At 36.6% G+C, this 23,541-nt stretch overlaps 1 protein-coding gene across 11 annotated transcripts in view; it reads left to right on the top strand.

Annotated features, from left to right (window-relative positions):
- The window catches only part of ADGRL2 (adhesion G protein-coupled receptor L2), a 156,023-nt gene extending 133,159 nt beyond the window's left edge, over positions 1-22,864 (top strand). For 3 of the 11 annotated variants that reach the window (XM_058029757.1, XM_058029758.1, XM_058029764.1), the window contains 9 exons: positions 248-314; positions 8,224-8,315; positions 9,172-9,216; positions 9,504-9,530; positions 10,199-10,367; positions 14,019-14,147; positions 14,563-14,659; positions 17,333-17,461; positions 20,789-22,864. In XM_058029757.1, the coding sequence (XP_057885740.1) occupies positions 248-314; positions 8,224-8,315; positions 9,172-9,216; positions 9,504-9,530; positions 10,199-10,367; positions 14,019-14,147; positions 14,563-14,659; positions 17,333-17,461; positions 20,789-21,543 (1,510 nt within the window). In that variant the 3' untranslated portion in view covers positions 21,544-22,864. Of the gene's footprint in view, positions 1-247; positions 315-8,223; positions 8,316-9,171; positions 9,217-9,503; positions 9,531-10,198; positions 10,368-14,018; positions 14,148-14,562; positions 14,660-17,332; positions 17,462-18,273; positions 18,326-20,047; positions 20,101-20,788 lie in introns of all 11 variants that reach the window. The other 8 variants (XM_058029763.1, XM_058029768.1, XM_058029765.1 and 5 more) reach the window with 7 other exon arrangements.
- Positions 22,865-23,541: the final 677 nt, after the last annotated feature.

Here is a 23,541-nt window from a genome sequence, read left to right as displayed (position 1 = left end):
TGGTTTTGTTTCTCCTTATGTTAGTTATTCCTAATGATGTAGTTTCAGGTTCAGTTGTGTTATACAGAGCTCATTGGAAGAGATGAGGTTCAGGTTAGGTGTTGTCCATGGAATAAGTGGTACTGTGCAATCTTCATCATTGTTTACTGGCAAAGTGTTACTATAAGAAGTATTTTTGCACTTTCCATTTATTGCACTGAGGTGCTAATGCCGCTTTTCACTTTTCATTCTCTTTGTTCCATAATAGTTGCTGGCTACACGTAGATAACTACTTTATCTGGAGTTTCATTGGACCTGTTACTTTTATTATTCTGGTAAGAAGCTTGGTTTTTTCCCCTTTCTTTTTAGGTGGCCTCACAGCAGATTAAAAAAATTGAAATGAAATTAAATTTTCATTCAATGCCATCCTAATTCACAAGACATCCCATGAAAATGCTTAGAAACAATTTATAATGTGACTAATGGTTATATAAATGTGTAGAAATCTTTAAAGAGTGCTGACCAAATGATTAATTGTCAAAGCTGTGGTGGCACTTCAGCATGGCCATTTTTTCCTAATGGCTTGAATTCTGAAGGTCATATTGATGTGTGTAGTCATACGAAAGATCAATGAAGTACTAAATACAGGGGTTTTTTAAAAGGAGCCATTATTATTGCTTTCAATTGAGTCACTACTGTACACATTCTAGAATTTAACTGCTAATTATCCAACATAATTATCTCAAAAGCGTATTCTAATGCATTGGATAATTAAATAAATTTTTTGTTCCATTACACTTATGCAGTATTTGTCTGTGTATTTGCATATGCACATTTTTCCATGCCTACTTCTGTGTGTATTTGTGTTACATGTAGTGCCTGTCAGCATAGAAGTTGCTCTGTTTTAGTGCACATAATGGGCTGTTATGTAAGCAGTAGAAATCCTGTGCACATTCATTGCTGAAGCCTCCGTGTGCCTGCACCCATCTGTGCACCCACTGGGTGCCCCAGTGTCCCCCTAGCACAGAATGCTGCACTCAGACATCAATTACCAATTCTCTGAGCACTTCCAGGTAAAAAGCCTGTAATCAACCCAGGGAGAGAACTTCTCCCATTTATTTCAGACTGACAATGCCAACACTGCACAGTGGAGGAATCTGTGAGCACAGTGAATGCATGATGGGCATTTTGGCTCACCCTGGTTTTCTCTGCTATCTCTGTATCTTTAAAGCCTGGCTTTACTTGGGAAGGGCTGTAGAAGGCTGGCTGGGGGCATAGCCTATGTATATAGAGGCCTTTCCTCATAATTGCTGATAGTTTGGAGGGATGAATTAATTTGTGTTCATGCTTTTGAAATCTTAAATAGTTGCATGTCTTCCTACTCTTTCACAGCAGTAGAGTTGCGAAATGTTAGCAGAATTTGAGTTTGAATTTGAGAACTTGAATTTCCAAATTCAGGAATTATATTTTTCCATATTCAAAAATTTTATTTTTTCGGTGTGAAGCACATGCATCAGGTAAAATTTTGAAATTTCTTTGACTTTTATAGATCTGTATGCCAGACATAATATTTCAGCGCTTTTTGTACTTACAGTACAAACTGATACTTTGATTATGGAAATTTCTGCTAAAAAATGTGCCTGGCCAATGTTTTGGTTTGCATTTACTCTGTTTATATCAAAAACTATTTGAATCCTTGAGCGATCATTTAAGAAAAGATACTTGTGCAATGTAGAGGTTGTTAAAGTTCATTGGCATATTTTCAAAGACATGGGCATAGATGCCAAAATTTATGTGTGTATGACTTGAATTAGAAAAATTACAGTGTTTGTAAGATTTAAGTGTAGACCATAATAATTGTACAGAGTTTATTCTAAATACATTCTAATTAAATCATATCTCAGAATGATGGGGATTTTTTAAAATTAAACCTACAATTGCAATTGAAAATGTTAGAAATATAGACTTAGTATGTTCAATATGATAGACAATATTTTTCAGCACGAAGTTGTTTCTTACAATAGTAATTATTCTGGAAATTGTTGTGATTTTCACACTACAATAGTTAAGTAATATCAAGTATGGTTGTGTGGTGATAATTTTGCTGTTTGTGGCTCCTTCCTTGTTTTATTGTTACTGGGGGTATTTTGCTAAGTCACCTATATTTCTCTCCCTTCCTTTAAAATAACATTTCACACAGGAAGCCTTGGGCTTTGCTGATGGCTTTTTCACTTCCTCATAACCAGGTCAGAGTGAGAATAGAGGTGAAGGGCATTTAATCATATTGACCATGTACAGACATAGTTCACTATTATTTACTGGCCGTGACATTATTATCCTCCAGCAAATCATTTAGACTGAGACGCAAAAGGCTTTTGGGAGCAGTATTCCCAACTTGAAAAATATGAAACAGCAGGTAGCAATCACAGCACAGTTCCTAGGAGTAATTCTTCTCTAGCAATTGCTTTGCCCTCTAATCGTCCCAGCTGAGAAAGCAAGAGAAACCAGAGGAAGAAGAGTGAGAAGTGCAGTGGCTGAAAAATAATATGTCATGTGCACTGTAACCAAAGAGCTATATCTGAAGTGTAGCTTACTTAGTGTCAGTAGCATGTGAGAATGTTGCCTTGGTAAGGTTTTTAACATGTTGCTCAAATCACTTCTGTGTTTCTCAGTTTAGTAGTTCTGCACATGAACTCTTTTTTGACAGTATTGTCCTATCTTTTAATTTACAGCTTTTTCTCTGAATTTATAAGCATTTGTACTTGTGTGCACATTTTTGCACAAAATGAGAATGGGAAGTATGAGGGGGAAGCATGAAGTTCCTCAGTACATCTTCTGAGGAACTTTTAGCTTCACTATTTCTATAGCCTGTCATGCCTTTGGGCACCAGGGTTATTATATCTATGAGAAAAGAGCATGTAAGTAATGAGCGGTGGGAAACCATTAGTATGCCTGAAATGGTTTAATGAAAGCTTGGATCATGATACGTCAGGAGTTGTTCTTATCATTTGGACAGCTCCATCTGCATCTTTAATAATTAATTCAGTTCAGTAAGAGTTCAGTGTGCACACTCATTTAGAAGCCTTCAGAGAGCACCTCTCTCACTGCCAGTCCCAGGGAGAAATAGGCTTCTGCATGGCTAAGAGCAAAGATCTGCAGATACAAGAGCAGCTTTAGAGCTGCATTTGCCAGGTAACAAAAGCTCCGGGGAGTTCAAAAAGGGTCAGAACATGTGCAGTTCAGCTAGGTTACTTCAGAGTGGTGTTTCTGTTCCTCTGTCTTATCGTATCCATGTCAGCACTGCAGGCTGTGTGGAATGAATTTTAAGCCGCTAAGCTCAGGGTGGACGTGATTCCATTGAGCAGGTTCATGGCTATAAAACAAACAGTGCACTTCTGGAATCTGTGGTCAGAAAAGCCTGAGCACTTTGACTGCTGTGTAGATTCATTCATGTCCAAGGAACGAATGGCATTGGTTTAGTTTAGCCAGAACTGTTGCAGTTTGCTTCTCCCAGTTTGCAGGCAGAGCCCATGTTTTAGTCTACCAAGGGTTGTCTAAGGAAAAATTCCTAAGATGCCCCATTTCATTAACACAGAATGTGTTAAATGTCCTCACCCAGGCTGAAGTATTGCTTACCCAAGTCAGTGGATGGACAGATGTACACATAACTTAGCTCCACAAGTAAAAATGGACTGTATTTATTTGTAAAATAAATAATACGTATTTGTCTTTCTATAGTAGACACTTGATAAATGGTATTTATCTGTTAGTCACAGGGGAAATTTATCATAGTTTTTGCAAAATCTAACTTCATTTTGCTACTAATTCATTGTACCTGCAGCTAATTCCAGTTGATTAGTCTTCTGTGCAGGTTAGCAAACCCACTTTTTAAAAAAGTTAATTTGAGTTGGACACACTCCCTGTCTCAAAATTACATAGGTTTCAGGGTCTAGAAAGACACATTTTCTGCTTATACCTTCTTTCACATCCAGTTCCTTCTGATTTCCAAAGTAGAAATGGCCATATGTATGTTGCCTGTGGAATAAGCATGGTCTTCCAGTGTGCTACATTTGATTATTACCATAAAAACTCTTCATATTTTATATTTTAAAGTCGTAAGTTGTTATTTTTTAATATATATCAATTGTCTTTCACTTTGTTTTATCCAATTACACTTGTATTAAAAGATGACAAGAAACTAATAGAAGTTCTATAGAAGATAGTATAATTTTTTAATCTTTTACTTTACACAAAATTCTGAAATCAGGGTATAGATCAAGCTAGTTTTCTATCCAGAAATCCATCTCTTCCAGTAGACAGGAAGTTTTAGAAACTAGATCAGAATCAAGTATAAACATAAATTAAATACTATGAATTCAAATTTTTGCTTACTATTACCAGCTAATATTTTAAAAGATCTCGTATTATAGCTCCACCTCCTGTAGCTGTGTGTTTTGTCACTTTTTGGTATCACAGCAGAATCTTCAAATCCAAACCTAATGCCTGACCAGACTTTTAATTTCTTATTTTTAGCTTTCAAAAGAATGTTGGTCTGATTTGCAGACATGCAGCAGGAAGAAGATTTTACAGACATAATCAAGGGTATAATTTTAGGACTGTTTGGGATGTATACATTGTGCATCTGTGTGTGTGTGTTTGAACAATATATTTATATTTTTCTTAGCATTAAGAAGAAGGGTACTGTTCAGCTGCAGATTTTGGCTCATCTGGGATGGATGCAGCCCTGTTGTCAGGATGAGGTCCAGGCAGTCACTGACCATTTATGTTACACGGCGTGATGAGAATGCCACCATTGTCAGAGGTCCATTTTTTCTCATAGAAGATTGCTCTCAAAAGTCTCTCTTGCCACTCATGTGGGCCTCTGTATGACCTCAGAGTTCTGCATGCTTGTGGTGAACATTTTCTTAAAGAAAGGTGTCCTGCTCAGACCATCTGTCAAGCTTGGAAAACATCTACAAATTCATTTGCTTTGATAGTAACAGTTCAGTCCTCACAGAAGCAATTCAGGTTGTGGGGATCTCCAGGAGATCTGTAGTCAAGCCTTCTCCTCAAAATAGCCTCAGCTCTGGGCCAGACTATGTTGCTCAGAGCTGGAAAAGCTTTGCTTGTACAAATGAATACAAAAGTCCTAACTGTGTTTTCTTCTCCCTCCCTACATATTTCTCACCAAGAAAATTAATTCAGCTATTCCCTTATAAAAGCAATTATTTTCCAGCAAGTTCCCTTTCCTCACTGCTTAGTGTCTTTCATGAGAAAAATTAAAAAAAAAAAAAAAAAAGGCAAGATGCCCAAAAGTCTTTAACTTGTGAATTCCTCCAAAACAATAAATTTCTAGATTAAAAACAATCAGGGAGCCAAAAGCAAATCTTTAGAAAGGTTTGGTTACAGTATCTGTAAGCAAGCAAAATAGGGTTTTTTATAATGATATAATGTGTAACAGAGATGCCAGCATGTTCGATCAAGTGGCAAACCATGGTCTTTTGACTGCTGAAACTGAAAACTATGCAACATTTCACAGTGATGGAGAAACAAGTATCATATGCTCAGTTGTCATAGTTACTTTGTCTTCAAAGTAGAGTGTTTTCCCTTTTTTCTTGGAAGGACTTTTTCAGCTGCTGTGATATGGCATTATTATTTCTGTGGGCTGGTTTTGTGGGTCTGTACATAAATTACAATTAAAATGTCACTTAAGAAACTGCTTTGTGCAGTTGTTCCCTGGTGCAGCAATGTCATGCACCCAGACAGAGCTGAGTGCCTACATAAAACCTGTTTAATACAATGGAGCTTGGCCCAGGCTCTGGGGTAAGGCCATGTCTGCCCACGTCACCAAAGAAACCACACAAGAAAACTTGGGAATACAAGTTTTTATTTGTCGTGTGGCAAACCAGTACTTCAGCTGTACAAAGAATCAGAGCATAAAACCCTCTTGTTTCATAAGGCAGTCATTTATGGGCTAAGCCATATCTATGAGTTTTTGATCCAAGAATCATGATGTCAGTACAATACAGGATACTCTAGGGTAGCTACTTAGGCAAGGATTAGCTTCCAGCTGTGCTGTAAATATTATTCTGAACTGGATTGTGCACTCCCAGATGCATAGGTTTGCAGACAAAGTTGATGTACGTGTTAGGATTGACACAGGGCATGTGTCTTAGCTCTTAATCTGTTTGTTTTCACAAAAAGCAAATTTAGGTTGCATTTTTCAGGCAGGCTCAAGAAGTGCATGTTATGTCAGCTACCAAACTGTGCAAGAAACTTTTTCAAATAGAGAAAAATGAAATCTGTGTGCAAAGACATGGAGCTGAGGGTCAGGTCTGTTGCAGAGCCCTTGTCCTGTCTGGTGCAAAGGCCAGGGAAAGAAGCAGCTTGTTTTCTCATCCAATGAAGTTACACCATACAGTGAAAACCTAGATGAGAGGAAGAGATCACAATGATGTAACTAAATGGTTTTTCTCATGTGGTTAGTAATTTCCTATAAGAATCATAAAAGATAATCACCAAGATCATGAATTATTGACACTTCTATTACATTTTGCAGCAATAGAAATATGCATAACCTACACCATGTACATACATCAGCCTAAAGATTAAGTATTTTCAGCCAGTTCCTGAAACACAAACAGAAAGCTTATTTTTGTTTTTTGTATCACAAACACCTTTTTCTATTAATCTCAACATATAATTGTAAAAATGTTGTACTTTGCATGATAAGATCAAAAGTTGCCACACACTTTTCAGGTGTTGAGAACTGCATTATAGTTCGTGCTGTCCATCCTGATTTTGAGACAGCAGCAGGAGCAATAACATGATTGCCCGTAGCAGTAGGAATTGTTTCTGTAATAAGTGTTCTTATTAACAGACTCTGATCAGAGCCTTCAAAATACTCATCTTTTCAAGATTAAGACCAGCTCTTTGTCAGGATTTCAATGACATTTCTGACCATTGAGGCACAGCTGCAGGAACACATCTAGCATGAACTGGTATCCCCAGTGTTACAAAAGGAATGAAGATTTTGAAGCTGTCTTAAAACAAAGGCTTCCCAAATTGAGAGACTGGGTATAATCATGCCTCATCAGTAACCAGTTGCAGATATTCATGTGGAAGATTATAAGGATGGGGTTCTCTATATAATGTATGCTATAAGGATGTCCAAGCATATTCTTCCATCTTCTCTTAGCATTTGGTCCAGCCACTTTGTGTGCATTGTAGTAGTCGACAAGGATGTGTGTCTTCTTGCTGAAAGGACATGGCTCTTACTGGTTTCAAAGATACAATTTTGTCCAACTTTTCTGTCTGATATAGGACAGCACAAACTAATTACTGAAATTAATTGGATACCATTTTCTAGCCCGTGTTCTGCAGGCATCCTTGTATTTGGCTCGCCTGTGCTCTTCACAGGCTTTGAAATCAATAGGAGAAAGGCACCCAGTCACTTTGATATCTGTGATACTGCTTCACAATAAGAGAATGATAAAAAATTTCCTTCAGTGTCTTCCCTGGTGTTACCTGTATGAATGACACAACAAGAATAAGATGCCACAGTCCTTCAAGTGCACACACAGTCTCGCTTCGACAGAATCCAGACTACAAAGGGAAAGAGGGCAGCAGGAGGGTGCACCACCAGCGTATGTCTATGGCACTGTTAAGTTTGATGCATTTGCTACATCTTTGTGTTTCTTTTTCTTCTTTTCCTCTCTTTTTCTTTTTTTCCAGTTACACTTAAGGTCTTTTCAAGACCCCAGTAGGATTGTGAGAACAAAAAGGAATAAAATAAAAAAAAAAATAAAGGAGAAACCAGTAAAGGTGAAAAACATTTCAAAATCAGGATGGGGTGATAAAAAGACAGCTAGTATAGTAAAGCAGTGACCATTGTCCTCAGAGAGTGATGGGGAACAGGGCCTGGAGTGACAGGTAAAGGTGAGCAGGTGATGAGCAAAACATGCTGGAGGACAGAGCTAAACTGACAATGGCGAGTGCTGGACGTTAGTTAAATACAGTGGTTCATGATGATGTGGTGTATTTTGGAAATCAGGTGAAACAAGGACTTCTAATATGTTTATCCTCTCATTCTTATTTGCAATCACGGTTTGCAGACCATCTGATATAGTTACCAATTTTCACTACTTGGAAATAAACTACAGGGTTTTTGTTTAGCCTGTAACATCATCATTATTCAACCTATTACTTGAAGTAGTTTAATTTCATTCTTATCTGTTTTGACAGCTGAATCTTATCTTCCTGGTGATCACATTGTGCAAAATGGTGAAGCACTCAAACACTTTGAAACCAGACTCTAGCAGGTTGGAAAACATTAAGTAAGTGCTTTGTGTTCAAGTATGAGAACTATGATTATTTTCTGATTGCTGAACTGATTGAAAGCTACTCTCCATTAGGAGCACATGCCATTGTCTCCCAGCAACTGCAGATGTCAATTAGAAGCAAACAGAGCCAATCCTGCTTTCGTCACATTGTTGCTGTAATGTCACAAACGCCGGTCAAAATTAGATAATTTCAGCCTGGAACTAGTGCCAAGAAACTGTTTCACGGAAATGCCACAGCACTGTAGTAATTTCATTTGCATTTAAAATGCAGTTCAAAAATGATGTTCCTGTTTGCATGGCTGATATGATTATATTAAGTTTGTTTTGTTAAATGACTTTTTGATTTAGGGATTCTGAGCAGTTTCTACTCGTAATCCTGTTCTCCCAAGAGAATTGATTCTATTATTATTGTTAACTTGAAGATTATCTGTTGTTTTCGTGCTAATTTAACAAATGTTTACTTTATCATGGTGTTCTACTGTAGTGTCCCTTTTGCAGAGTAATATAAGTTTTTGATAACTAACACGGCTTTGGCAGCTTTCACTTTTTTAGATAGCTTTTTACTGTATTCTGTTTAGCCTTACGTTGTATTCAAGGTTTTTGTTACCAACACTGAAGGGATGGTGCCACTTTCTAACACTGAGGGTTGGATGTGAAAGGGTCTGACAGATCTGCTTTGAACGTTGGAAATGGCAAAGGGAGACTTTCAGTAAGGATAACATTGTGAACTAGATGTTCTAGATAGGTCAGTATCAGCTTCATTGCATGTTGCATGATGAGAGAGAGAGCTAATCTCTAGCATCTCTCTCTTTTCTTCCTTTTCCTCTTTCTGTCTTCTCATCCACACCAGTAATTACCGTGTTTGTGATGGCTACTATAATACGGACTTACCTGGGTAAGATAGAACCCTACATTAACAAACTTCTAGCATGATTTTTAACTTTACAAACTCGGTCATATTGTGGATTTCCCTTAATTTTAATTAACTATTTTTGAGATACCTGATTTGCTAAAGACTTTTAAACTATTACATGCCTTTATACTTTTAAATTGCTTGCCTCTGCATTTTGAATTTCCTAATTTTGACTAATTTTTATAGACAATTAAAAATGCTCTTATTAATTTCTGTTTCAATTCTGTCTAATAATTTTGTTTCTCTTTTCTGCTTATAATGCTTTCTAGCTATGAAGATAATAAGCCATTTATCAAGTAAGATCATTAGTTAGATGTGGAATTCACTGACTAAATTCCCTTTCCCTTTCATTCTGTGCTGTTTGCTACAATTCCTTTTCCTTAACCTATTCATGATGGAATCTTTTTTAGATTGTTCTGTAAAGCAATATCCATATTTTTGTCGCATTTCAGCAGGGTTTCTTCATGCGGAAGTTGCATCCTCTAGCTTCAGTTTAGCTGAGTTTATCGAAGCATTAATGATTTGGGCTCTAGGCTTTTAATCTGCTGTTTAACCTTTGTGCATTTGTGTTACATTATTTGGTGTCATATGGCAGCACCACTGTTTAAAATCTATGGTGTGATTAGTGGCTAAGCCAGATTTATCAATCTCTTCTCTAAAAGCAGATAAAGCAATGGGAGTAGCTGAGGCTTGTGCTATACTTCTGCATTTCAAAATAGTTTTGACATCCTATGCTGTTCTTGAGAAAGACAAAGGTTATATCTATTCTTGCTGTTTTCATTGGAGTCTAGGAGTACTGAATGGAATTGTTCTTTCTTTAATAGATAAAAGGTTAAACCCAAGGAATTTTTACATTTGAATGTGAAACTAGTAAAAGTCAACTGCAGGAACTGAAATGTTAATATTGGATTTGGCAAAGTACATTCTTGTAAGTAATGTTACTAAAATTAATTTTCTTTTGCAGATCCTGGGTCCTGGGTGCATTTGCTCTCCTGTGTCTCCTTGGCCTAACATGGTCATTTGGTCTGCTGTTTATAAATGAGGGGACCGTTGTGATGACATATCTCTTCACAGTATTTAATGCTTTCCAAGGAATGTTTATTTTCATCTTTCATTGTGCCCTTCAAAAGAAAGTAAGTTACCAAAACCACAGATGAATGTTCCCTAACTCCTTAGAAATGCCACACATAATTCTTAAGAAAATAGAGATAAAATTAACAATTTGAAGATCTGGAGTATTTTGAAGTAGTTTGAGGAGGGGACCAGAATTCCAGTGCAGATTTTGCTGTATGTGCTAGTGGGAGTCATGTAACTGCTCTGTGACCCAGACAGGTTTAGCATGGATGCAGCATTTCCAACCTGGGCTTGAAAAGTTTGAAGGTTTTATGTAGAAAATGCAAAAGTTGAACACTGGTAGTGTGGTACATATCAGCCTGGACTTACAGCCAAAAATCTTTTATGTTCACATGAAACAAGTCCTGCCTTCGCTGCAGTGCTGCAAACAGAGGATCAGTTATGATATCAGCCCATACCAGCCTGGAAATGCTGTCCTTTCCTTAGAACAAGGCAGAGCACCTTTCCTGAGATCCTATTAAGCTGCCACATAAAGTTATGGGTGATAGGCAGGGATAGTACTATGTGTGCTCATTCATTACAAAATTAAGTGGGATGTAAAAATTAATTTTATTATGAACTTTGACACCCCTTAGAACAAAGTAGTCATTAATGCTGGACACCTGCTAACAGGAATAGTTTTCTGAAGATAGAAAAGATGCCAGCATTAATGCTTTTTTTCCAAGTGTTTGCCTGCCCCAGAAATCCCAATAGCTTTGTTCTCTTCACTGGAGCCTCCCTCACAAGTGGGATCAGCTAAATTAGTTCTGCTCCCTTTCTCTGGATTAAAGCAGAAGGGTCCAGAAGGAGCTGTAAGGAGAGAGAGACAGAGAGAGATGGAAGGAGACAGAGAGAAATCTTGAAGGGGAGAGAGGAGCAAGCAGGAGAGAAGGAAAGTGAAGGGCACAGCTCCATGGGACCCTTTTTTGGGTTCTCTTCCCTTCTCTTCCCTTCCCCTTCTCTTCCGCAGAGGGTGGAGATTGCTTCCAAGGATGCCTGAGAGGTGTTTTAATGAAAGCCTTTGTTAGAAGGCAGGACAAATGAAAGTAATGAGAGTTGAGAGGAAGGGTGAACATCAAAAAATCCCACCCAAACAAACTTAACATGAAATGCAGTATGTCCTACATTTGGAAATATCCAATTTGCAGTATTTAGATTATAAATATTTTTCCCAGTTTTAGGCTGGAGACCTAGCAATTATTAACTCCCATTATAATTAGCTCACCAGAGACATAATTAACTGATATTTACAAGATGGTTTGAGACCACTGGATAAAGTGTTGTTTAAATACAAAAATTCTATGCTCATGTTCTCAACTGTACCAACTCTAACATTACCAGCATCTCCAAATGTGGTGTAGACAATGGCATTCAGAGGTGTTTTAGGAAAAGATCTGGTAGACAGAATTTTACCTGGATCAACATGACACTCCACTCGTTTGGGGAAAACAAAAGCACACTTAGCAGATTGAGCCTAAGATAAGAAGATAGGGAAGAAAATGCAAACATTCTCAAAATGCAAATATTTTCTAGGTTAGGGTTTCATAAAATGTTTCCCTTTTTACTATTTGTATTGGATTTGAAAATCAGAAACAGATTCCTTTTTTTTATTTCTTTTTACAGCTGTGCATTGTTTTCATATAAAGTGGAGTCAGCAAAAAGCAATATTAAAATACCAGTCAAGTATGAAAAAACATAACCTAGAGCAATAAGATTTATACCTGAAAGAATGTTAAAGCTGCCATTTAAGATTTTTAAGTGTCACTGCCTTTGACTGGATATTGTCCTGTGCTCTGTCTGCATAGCTAATGTAGTCTTTTTATTCTGTTATTACTACTTGGTCACTAAATTGAACAGAGAAATAGAATTGTGGAAGTGAAAACTATTATGTTTCCAGTTCTGATGAGATGATAGTGCTGTTGCTTCCATCAGTTTCCAACAAGCTATAATTTAGAAATAATGACAGTGGAATGCACAGTCCTGACAGATAATGTACATTCACTGCAATAAGGCATTAGGCAAAACCAGCCCTGGAGGGTGGTGTTTGGGTAAAAATACAGTTTTGATTGCTATTGTCTCTTCTGTGTAGTGGCTTAGAGCATTTAATATCCATTAGTGTTCAGGAGAGTTTTTTCTTAGGTGTTACACCATCCAGTGACAGTGTATATAGACCTATGTTTTCAAAGTTCAAAAAGTATAATTTGAAGTTGTTTCATTTCTGTTTTCATTTTTTTACATGTCTTTTGTGCTGATATAGGTAGGAGTTGACTTTAAATATGTACCATGTACTTTTATAAAAAGCTGAATTATTGTGCCTCGCTTGAAGTTAACGTAAAAATTATTCAACTTTTCTTCATCCTTGTGATTTATAAAAGCAGCACAGTATGTATTCCTTGAGTAAAACTCCTGTAGAAAACAGCACATTACATGTGTAAATCCACACTATTAATTTTTTGCATTTTTTCTTCTTTCTCTTTTGCATACACGTAACTTTCTGTCTTATATATTCATAGGTCAGGCAGAATTTCCAGATTAGCTGAAATCCCTCTTTTCACAGTAACTCATGAGTCTTATTGATGTAGAAGAGACACTTAAATTCCCATGTAATCTGGTGGAAGATTTATGAGTTTAGACTTACACATCCATACAAATTCTATCCACTCTGTCCTTTCACTGGTGCAGTCTTGCTGCCAAGATATGCACACACTCTTCTGTTGTCCAAAACTAATAGTCAATGAAGCAGTCATGGAATATAAGAGAATGAACTGCTCTGTAAAGTGATCCTGATTACTTTTATGGCAATTGTTATCACTCATAACAAAACTAAAGTTTCCAGTAGGTCACTGGAAAAAGAAAGTGAATAAATGAAGCCCAAATACTGAAGTCATTAATTAGTTTTGCTGCTCTGTCAGAAAAAAAAAAAAAGTCAGAAATATGGGTATATTCAAATTTTTAGATTCAACCAAGACAGAATTTTATGTTTTGGTCGTAAAAGTGAAAGGTGCTTCATTCCCAGCCTTTATGGTTCAAAAGTGACTCTGGAACACTGGCAAGTGGCTCCACCAGCACAGCTGGGGCTGTGCCTGGAGTGGGTCAGTGGTGTTTGTGAGCTCTGTTCAGGGCAGGGCAGCTGTGGCCATCTGAAGTAGCAGCTGGATGAGTTACACAGAGTAAGAAAATTCCTTTACAGGCACTGGAAATTTTACACTCTTTATTGGGAATCATTGCATAGGGGTAGTACTGAGCAGTGCTCAAGCCCTTCTTGCCTGCTAGGATGGGAAAACAGGCTTGATGTGCTTTCTGCACCAAAAGCTCTTACAAAAACCACCATTTTCAGCCAGCATTCAATTCAAGTAAACTTTACTATATTAATCTACAATATGAAAATTGGATAAAAACAATTCTATAACTAAGTCAGTGGTGATTATTCAGGGACATCTCTAAGAAGTGTGTGTATACCTTGGAAATAATTGGTTCAAAACTCCTGGGTAGCTGCTAATGCTGCCACTGAGTAGAGAGAAATATGTGGGTTTGCTAGCAGCCAGCATTTCAACAGACAAGAATTATCTATATGCTTGAAAAGTGAGTAGTTTCAATGCAAGGTTCATGTGTTTTTGCCAGCAGCTATTTAAAACTGTTTCTTGTGCTAAGCAATTTTTTTTCCCCCACAGGTACGTAAGGAATATGGGAAATGCTTCAGACATTCCTACTGCTGTGGAGGACTTCCAACTGAGAGTCCCCACAGCTCAGTGAAGGCATCAACCACCAGAACCAGTGCTCGCTATTCCTCTGGCACGCAGGTAACAAAGATTTTGACAGCATCTTTTAATTACCTTATTTATGGAAAGCCTACTGAGATGTCTTCCAATCAGAAAGACTAATTGTCTTCTCATTATTGTCATTTAGATGGTAAATACGTACTTCTGCATTGTAGAATTATTTCTTTTTAAGCAGTTATTTTGGTCTAATACAAATATGGTTTTTTTTTCTTGTAATTAGGGACTATTTATAGGAAGATTTATACCATCATGTTTCATTGAACTAAAGTTTAATAAATTAGAGTTTTAATAAAAAAAAATAAGGAAATTTCATGATGTGCTAGAAAAATGGTTTACTTTAGGCTAAAATAAACACAAATATTCTACACAATAGCACATGAGCTGGAAAAAATCTTTTTGTAATCTACTGTTCTGTCTCACTGCTTTGTGCTAACAGAGTCGGATAAGGAGGATGTGGAATGACACTGTGAGAAAACAATCGGAATCGTCTTTTATCTCAGGTGACATCAACAGCACTTCAACACTTAATCAAGGTCAGTCACTGGGAACATTTCAGTTTTAGAACCCATAAATTATTACAGATTTTATATCATTTAACACAGAAGAATTGAAAATAATGTTAAAAAAAATCTGGACAAGTGTTCTCTAAAAGCAGATTTTTAAAGTTATCCACCAGCACTTTTGAAAACCATGTTCCCTTAACTGGCCCCTGCTATAGAAGCTGAATTCTTCAATTCATGGGAATGTATTTAAATTAGTTTCATCAATAATTTAGCTTAAAAGCAAGATCATAATTTTAAATCTTTCCTAACCTTTATAGGTTAAATCTGAAATAGAAATATGAGTGCAGTAACATTTTAATGCATATTTGACTGATTTTTAGGTGCAGAAATTTTCCCAGTGAAATCTAATTGATATCATTTCTATGCAAGAGATGTCTGTAAATCATTTATCTTTTCTATTTCAAAGAGCATCATATCTGTAACATGGGACAGAATCCAGATTTTCAGGCACAGAGAAGTCAAAACTCAAAACTTCTCATCTCAGATAGAATTTGAAATCTGTAACCTCATTCTCATGTCCACACAGAAGACAAGGGTGTTTACCAAGACTGTCCCTCCCTTTCTCCCCTCCCTGCTGTGTTTTGGAGGCAGTTTGAGCCAGCAGTGGAGGGAGGACTGCTCTGTGCAAGCCAGGTTTGGAGCCTGTTCTTCCACCCAATCCTTAAGTGAAGAGCAGGTAGTCCTGGTCACACTGCAACCAGTTCCTGCTCCACTCAGAAAGTTTCAAACAGAAAATCCAAATTCAGGATTTGATAGCAGGAACCTGTATTTACATTCATTTTGGAAGTAAAATTGTGGTATTTGCAAAGCAAAAGGTATCAGAAAGCATGATTCTACTTTTTGATATTTGGTACATAGTGGGTAAGACCTGTGTGTCTCACTGCTCCTCCCACCCCTCTTGCCCCTGCATGTTTTTCTGGCAAAAACCAAAATTAAGTAACTTCTCCTAGGTAGAAAATGTATATTTTTCATGTCTCCTTAAGTGTCATACTAAAATTCCAAAAATACAAGCACATAAAATTTGGTAATTTCTCTAATTTGCTGTCTTGACTCCTGAGGTTTGCCCTGACTGTGCTGCACTGTTAACCCAGTGTTGAACAGAGGTCTCAGCAGCTTCTCCCTGTTTCAAGTTCCAGACTCAAGTCACTGGAGATGTTCTGCTATGATTAGAAAATTTGTTATCAACTCTGTTCAGTTATAATTTTGTCACTATCTCAGTGATACATATGTATTAGGGTAGTTTAATAATTAATGGCAAGTGCCATTTTCCCTTTAAAATAAAAATCAAGGTTTTAATTGTGTTTTTTTTCTTGTAATAAAGAAATTTGGATTGAAAAAAAAAATAACTATAAATTACACGTAATTAGTCTAAGATTAAATATAGTGTACAAAATTTAAAAAAACCAAGCAGAATATATTTCAGTTATTATTTCTGGTAAGAAGTACTTTACAATGGGAAAAAACTATGATAATTTTGTTAGTTGATCACTAATACAAACTTTCAAATAAGATTAGCATACTCAGACCATAATTCTCTGAGTGTTAAAAATTTCTGCTCATTTCTGCTGCTAAGCAGCTCTGGAAGTACAAAAGCATTAATATTTGGAATATATATAATTACTTGACAAATAAAAATATTTATACTATAAAAATAGAGCTATTTCTCTAATTGTCCTTGGGTCTATAATGCACTGATCCTGATGTACTGTTTTGCAAAGCAATAAAAAAATGAAACTTGAATTTAATCTTATTGAAATGTTTAAATTAATTTTTAAATCACGGCACTTTTCTTGTAGTAGCTAGAAATCAGAGATCAATTGACTTTTTAATAATTTCTCAAAATATGCTCATTTTTTATCTGATTATTCTGAGAGTGTTTAAATGGTGTTGCGTTAACATGTAAATTTGAATTTACAAGAGTTTAAAAGAGTCTGTTCATGTAGTATTTTTCTTTGTCTTACATTGTTTGTAAACTGATAGTTTAAAGAAATTTGTCATTCAAGGAATTCTTTTTTAAAACCTGGCAGATACGTTTGCAGCATGACTGTCCCAGGAGAAAATGTGAATGCTCTGATTTCTTAGAGCAAATATTTTGCTTTCCCCTCAGCATGCATACTTTTGCATATACTAAGATATGCTTCTTGCAATTTGTCATCCACTGTCTGTTGGAAAACAGCAATTCCCTTCCACTATCTGTGTGTTTTTAATAAAGTGAGTAACAGCTCTGATCCTGTCATAAGAGGTTTTTCAATGCCTTTCAGTTTGAGAAATTCAGTTCTGTCAATTCTGGAGAGAAGTGCTCCCTATGATCATTTTTAAAGTCCTAATAGCTTTATGTAGTACCTTGATCTCTAAACATTTAATTGCTACTCTTGTGTAACAGTGATTTTGTATACATTAGTAAATATCACTTTCACTAGATGTTTACTTTGGGGATTTGGACAGCACCTGAGAATTACTGGAATCTAACTGTATTTTCCTGCTCCCATTGCCAATGCATAGCTCAAATACATCCAGAAATTTTCAGCTGAATTACATCTTAGAAATCCTACATGATTCATGATGAATAAAAATTATTCTTTATTGAAACTGTCAGGCTAAAATTAAGCAACTGACATTTTTTTTCTGTTTCTTTTGCTTTAGGAATGACTGGCAATTACCTACTAACAAACCCTCTTCTTCGACCACACGGCACTAACAACCCCTATAACACATTGCTCGCAGAAACAGTTGTATGTAATGCCCCTTCAGCTCCTGTGTTTAACTCACCAGGTGTGCTTATACTTCCTGAATAAACTGCTTTTCTTGGCTCACTCCAAATTCCCTCTTTTCCCTAGATAGAAACTCGAGTTGCAATACCCCAGCCATACAGTCTGAATTTCTGAAATAAATTCGAGAAATGCAGTGTTGCCAATGTCAGCTTGTAAAACTGCACTATATTATAGTAATGCCTTTGCCCTAACAGTATTTACCAATAATTATCCATGTTTTTAACACAGGTGGCATAAATCTTAATATACTATTAAAGGACTGACACCACATGGTCCGAGAGCCCATCTTCAAGATAAATATCACTTAGAGGTATCATGTCTATGCAATATAAGGTTGACTCTAAAGCTTGCTGAGAAAACCCTGCTTATGGAATGGATGAGAAAATAAAGCAGTGCAAGGCATCTTGACACCTTTGGATACCCTGGTGTGGAAAATTGTATCCAGCCTCAAACAGATCTAAACTATAGTATAGTGCAGCTTTATGGGAGATCATTTTCCTGTAGAAAAACCTTGAGATTAACAGTTAGAAAAGTTTAGTTCTGTAGGAATAAAGGGTGTCATCATTTACCTAACATTTTGTTGTTACATTATCTACTTGCTTTTTTTAACGATGTTGCAGTTCATCAGTAAATATCTTGCAGATACTGTTTGATGAGTCCTAAGATCACTTTAGTGTAAATAGAATGATAAATCTTTGAAAAAGAGCTCATAAAACCTTGTTTCCAGTTTTTATTTCAAGTCTTCTTTTTAACTGAACTGTAGTTTCTATTTTCATTCTCTTGTTTTCTTACTTTCCTTATGCTTTCCTCTAGCAACCTACAGAGAGACAAGTATGGGAGTAAAACTTAACTTTGCCTATCAAATGTAAATTTTTTCAGCATGATTTTTAATGGGCACAATTAAAACATAACTAGCGGTCATGAAGTAGACTCAGCGGGCAAGTGGTTCACAATTTGCAAATAAAATGTTTCCACATTCAAAAAGTACTTGCAAACTGCTTTTTGGGAAACACCATGAGGTCTGTAGCAAGCCCTATTGGTAACACAAGTTATTCAATGCTGAAATAATTTGCTGTTTAAAACCAAAGTGGTGTCATGCCGATATGCTTAATAATTTACTTATATTTTTACATTCCTACAGTAATCTTGCTACAGGCTATGAAAGATTTCAAATTAATTACCTGATCATGGGCAACAAAATTTGCCTCATCAAACCAATTTGAATATATTCTAGCATGCTTAACTCTGCAGTATATCATAGAAAACTCATTTTGGATTATCAGATGTATTTTGATATCTCTTTAGCAGAGGAAAAGAAAATGAAAATTACAGAATTAAATCACTTTCATGAGGGAAATGAATCCAGCATGTGGTCCATGTGTTGTCTACTTTTATAAATGCCATATGTTCTGCACAGCTAAATCCACTGCAAGAAAAATCTTGGAACATACATGAAATTGCGAAACTACATAGTTGTTTAATCAAAGCTTAAAGAGGCCTTTCAAACAACCCTCATCACTGTTAAAATCAGTACACATGGAGAAGAGTTAGCAATAACACAAATGCAAAATGATTTGCAAATTGCTCAGAATTTATTTGGAAATGATTACTCTATTTTTCAAAGTTGAAGACAAAAATCTTTTCATGAGAAAATGCAATCTCTTTTTAATTGAAAACAACATTTCTAGGGAATATTGAATTTTCTAAGATAAGCTGCAGCTTTAATTATGAAAAAATAAATCCACAAAATGAGAAAATGTAAAATCTTTTCCAAAAAACTTTTCCCTTATACTCCTCCAAGCCTTGCATATTATGCAGCAGCCTCACAGTGGTCAGTCTCATTTCAGTAAAGTCACTTCATTCTTTCTTTACTTCCAGACATATCTGTAGATAAAGTGCTTTTCTAGGAATGCTCTAACCATCTGATTTCCATGGTTCAGACTGTTTAATTTCTTGCAAAGTTTTTTTTTTTTTCTTTTGCTTTGCTTGGGAAGCACTGTGCTGTCATAGTTTACATGTCTTTGTGTCTATAGGAAAACCTTTTCTTTATCAAGTTATTGGAAAAAAAAGCCAAAACCCAAAGCATAAAGACTTTAATCATCATAAGACTTCATTTTCCCCCCTCTTAAACTCCTTTTCATGTTTTCAGCAGACTTACCCAATCTGTCATTCCCTCAACAGCTATGAGATATCAGCCATGGCTGATTTCCTCTTCCCATTCCACAATTAATATTTATTCTTTGGTTTAATTTCTGTGACCCATACTTACAGAAATTCCTAACATTTCTGCATTTGACTTCCATGCCCATGGTAACTGTGGGCCTAGCTCTTAATTAACTATTCTGGTTCATTCAGTGCTGTCACTGTGACTGATGCAGACTGCAGGCAAACTTTGACCTTTAGGAGCCTGGGGCCTTTGTTGGCAGACAGAATATTAGTGCAAAAAAATTACATTAAGTGGGAAAAGAAAAGCTGTTATTGCTTAGTAATCTAATTTGCTGAACCCTTGCTCTGACTAAGTTGCTGAGAAGCTCAGTAATTCTTCATCATGTTACAATAAATCATTTTACTTTCTTTTATATATCAGCTACTCTTAGGCCAGATAGCCTGAGCAGACAGACATGATGTGAGTTGTCCAAAGTGAGTCATTCCACCTGCTGTCTATCGTGTTGTTGGATGGTGCTTGTGGGCCCTGGTCCCTGTAGTGTGAAAGATGGCTGTCCTTGTTTAACATGAATTCTTTGTATTTATCCATTTTTTTCATTCTTTTCTTTACTTCATCTCCAAAAAAAAAACAAAACCAAAAAAACAGGAAAAAAATGTTAGAAATGTTGTTAAAGTAGTTGCTTGCCAGTTATGTGGGTTTATGTTGTACATTTACCTTCAGTTATGTCTGTGATCTAATTCCTTTTTAATTTAGTGTTGTTTAGGACAAATTCTGTTAATTTTCTTTTTCTAAATCATGGTGATGTACTTCAAAACATAGATGTTTCCAAATGAATTGCTTTGCATTACATATGCAAGGGCATGGAGTGAACAGTTCCTTGTGGAAAAGTCACATAATTGACACTAAATTACGAAATTCAAATGTCACTATTCCCCACAGGAAACACACATTACTATTTTTAGAATGCATCTTTCCTATAAGGTGTGCAACTGTTTACATTTGGGAATGTTCAATAAACTAACTTTTCTCAAGTTTTACTTCCAAGTACAACTTTGTCCTGAACTACATTAAAGAACTTTGTTAAAAAGAAAAATAAAACAAAAAAAAAAAGGTGATATAAACATGTCAGGCAATAACCAGAGCTGTCCTTTTGCATTTCAGGACATTCACTGAACAATGCCAGGGATACAAGTGCCATGGATACTCTACCGCTAAATGGTAATTTCAACAACAGCTACTCATTGCGCAATGGAGACTATAACGACAGCGTGCAAGTTGTAGACTGTGGACTAAGCCTGAATGATGCAGCTTTTGAGAAAATGATCATTTCAGAGTTAGTGCACAACAACCTGCGGGGCGGCAGCAAGAACCACAACCTGGAGCGGGCGCTGCCAGCCAAGGCTGTGATCGGCGGGAGCAGTAGCGAAGATGACGCCATCGTGGCAGACGCCTCATCTTTGATGCACAGCGACGCCCCCGGGCTGGAGCTGCACCACAAAGAGCTGGAGGCCCCGCTCATCCCCCAGCGGACTCACTCCCTTCTGTACCAGCCCCAGAAGAAAGTGAAGACCGAGGGAACTGACAGCTACGTCTCACAGCTGACAGCCGAGGCTGACGACCACCTCCAGTCCCCCAACAGAGACTCTCTCTACACGAGCATGCCCAACCTCAGAGACTCTCCCTACCCAGAGAGCAGCCCCGACGTTGAAGAAGACCTCTCTCCCTCCAGGAGGAGTGAAAACGAGGACATTTACTACAAGAGCATGCCAAACCTAGGAGCTGGCCACCAGCTCCAGATGTACTATCAAATCAGCAGGGGTAATAGCGACGGCTATATCATTCCCATTAACAAAGAAGGATGTATTCCGGAAGGAGACGTTAGAGAAGGACAAATGCAACTAGTGACAAGCCTTTAATAGTGTAGCAAAGAAATATTAAAGGTCACGTTCAAGTATTACAAAAGACTTAATTGGCCCCATGCAGGCTCCCTCATATCTGCTCGAAGAGACAATTCTGTTGACCCTGTGGTTCTCCAGTAACAGGGATGACTGGACCTCGCAGTTCTGTGAATTTTTATAAAGCAAAAACTTTGTATATACACAGAGTATACTAAAATGAATTATTTGTTACAAAGAAAAGAAATACCAACAAGGTATTTACGATATCTTCTGCTGCTGAATTTAACAAAATTGTGAAAAAAAAAGAGAAATAAACACTTTCCAGCCATTTTACTGCAGCAGTTTGTGAACTAAATTTGTAAATATGGCTGCACCATTTTTTTTTCCTGGGCCTACATTGTATTATATACAAGGCGTAGGCTTTAAAATCCTGTGGGACAAATTTACTGTACCTTACTGTTCCTGACAAGACTTGCAAAAGCAGGAGAGATATTCTGCATCAATTTGCAGTTCACTGCAAATCTTTTCCATTAGGGCAAAGATTGAATACATGTCTAACCACTAGCAATCAAGCCACAGGCCTTATTTCATATATTTCCTCAACTGTACAATGAACCGTTCTCATGAAAAAATGGCTAAAGAAATTATATTTTGTTCTATTGCTAGGGTAAAATAAATACATTTGTGTCCAACTGAAATATAATTGTCATTAAAAGATAATTTTAAAGAGTTTGAAGAAAATATTGTGAAAAGCTCTTGGTTGCACATATGTTATAAGCTGTTTTTCTTACACTGTTCGTAGTACGATAGTTTGTTTAAAATGCAAGTTCTACCTGTTTTCACTTATTTTTTCACTGTAAACAGTGTTCTGCTTTGACAAGTTAGTTTTTACTCTTAAGTTTTGAATTTTTATTGCCAAAAAAAACCATAATTGGGGAGAAAGTTGTTTTAGAAGCCAATTATGCCAAGCCTTGCACAAATTTGGTGTAGCTAACAAAGATTGTAACTCAATTCCCTGTTCATCCTTTAATCAGGGTTGGGTGGTAAGGGGTAAAGGGGACACTGGACACTTCTCACAAGCTTTCTCGTGAATAAAAGGTGCCTGTCCTTTAAAAAAAATAAATAAAACATAACTATAACTCTTCCATATTCCTTCTGCCTATATTTAGTAATTAATTTATTTTATGATAAAAAAATCAAATGAAATGTAAATTGTTTCAACAAAATTCTGCTTTTTTCATCCCTTTGTGTAAACCTGTTAATAATGAGCCCATCACTAATACCCAGTGTAAAGTTTAACACCTGTTTGACAGTAAATAAATGTGAATTTTTTTCCAAATAGGTAAAATGTGCATTATTATGTACGAAGCATAATTGGCATCAGCAGTCCTTCGACCCAGATGTGCCCTGTCTAGAATGGCATCTTTACATTTCATGATTTAAGTGTTGAGAATTCAACAGAAACTGTCTATAGCTGTACAGAAGACAGGTCATCTTTACTGTTCCTTTGTCTCAATTGAATAGGATCAAACCCAGATATAGCAGGGTCATTAGGAAAATGTACTGTAAATTCGTATATTTGCATAACTTTTAAGTAGGCATCTGCACTGAAATTACAAATAAGGTGGTAAACACCATTCTCATGTTCTTGGCAACAGTAATTAGCAGTTAATTATTAGTGATGAAGATACATTGTTGCAGTGGGGAAAACACAAATAAGCAGCATTTGGCCAGCACTCTGAGTGCTATCTAAATAATTCATCCATCATGGCACTGGTTTGTGTTAGATAAATAAGCACGACTGTCCCTATTTTTATCAAGCTAGAGAGCTGCAGAAGGCAGCTGATGCCCAAGATGTTATCCACAAATCAGCAGCTAAATTGGAAGTCTGAAATCTTTGTTGTGTTGATTCCCAAGCCTCTTTTGTTCCTCTCATCCAGGGCCTTTCAAAGACAGCATCAAGGACTGCATTTGTCACCACTTCCTAAACTGTGTTCTTTCAAATAACTCCCAAAT

This window comes from Melospiza georgiana, chromosome 9 (assembly GCF_028018845.1).
Source record: "Melospiza georgiana isolate bMelGeo1 chromosome 9, bMelGeo1.pri, whole genome shotgun sequence".
NCBI lineage: Eukaryota > Metazoa > Chordata > Aves > Passeriformes > Passerellidae > Melospiza > Melospiza georgiana.
This window is presented reverse-complemented; position numbering and strand designations above follow the sequence as displayed.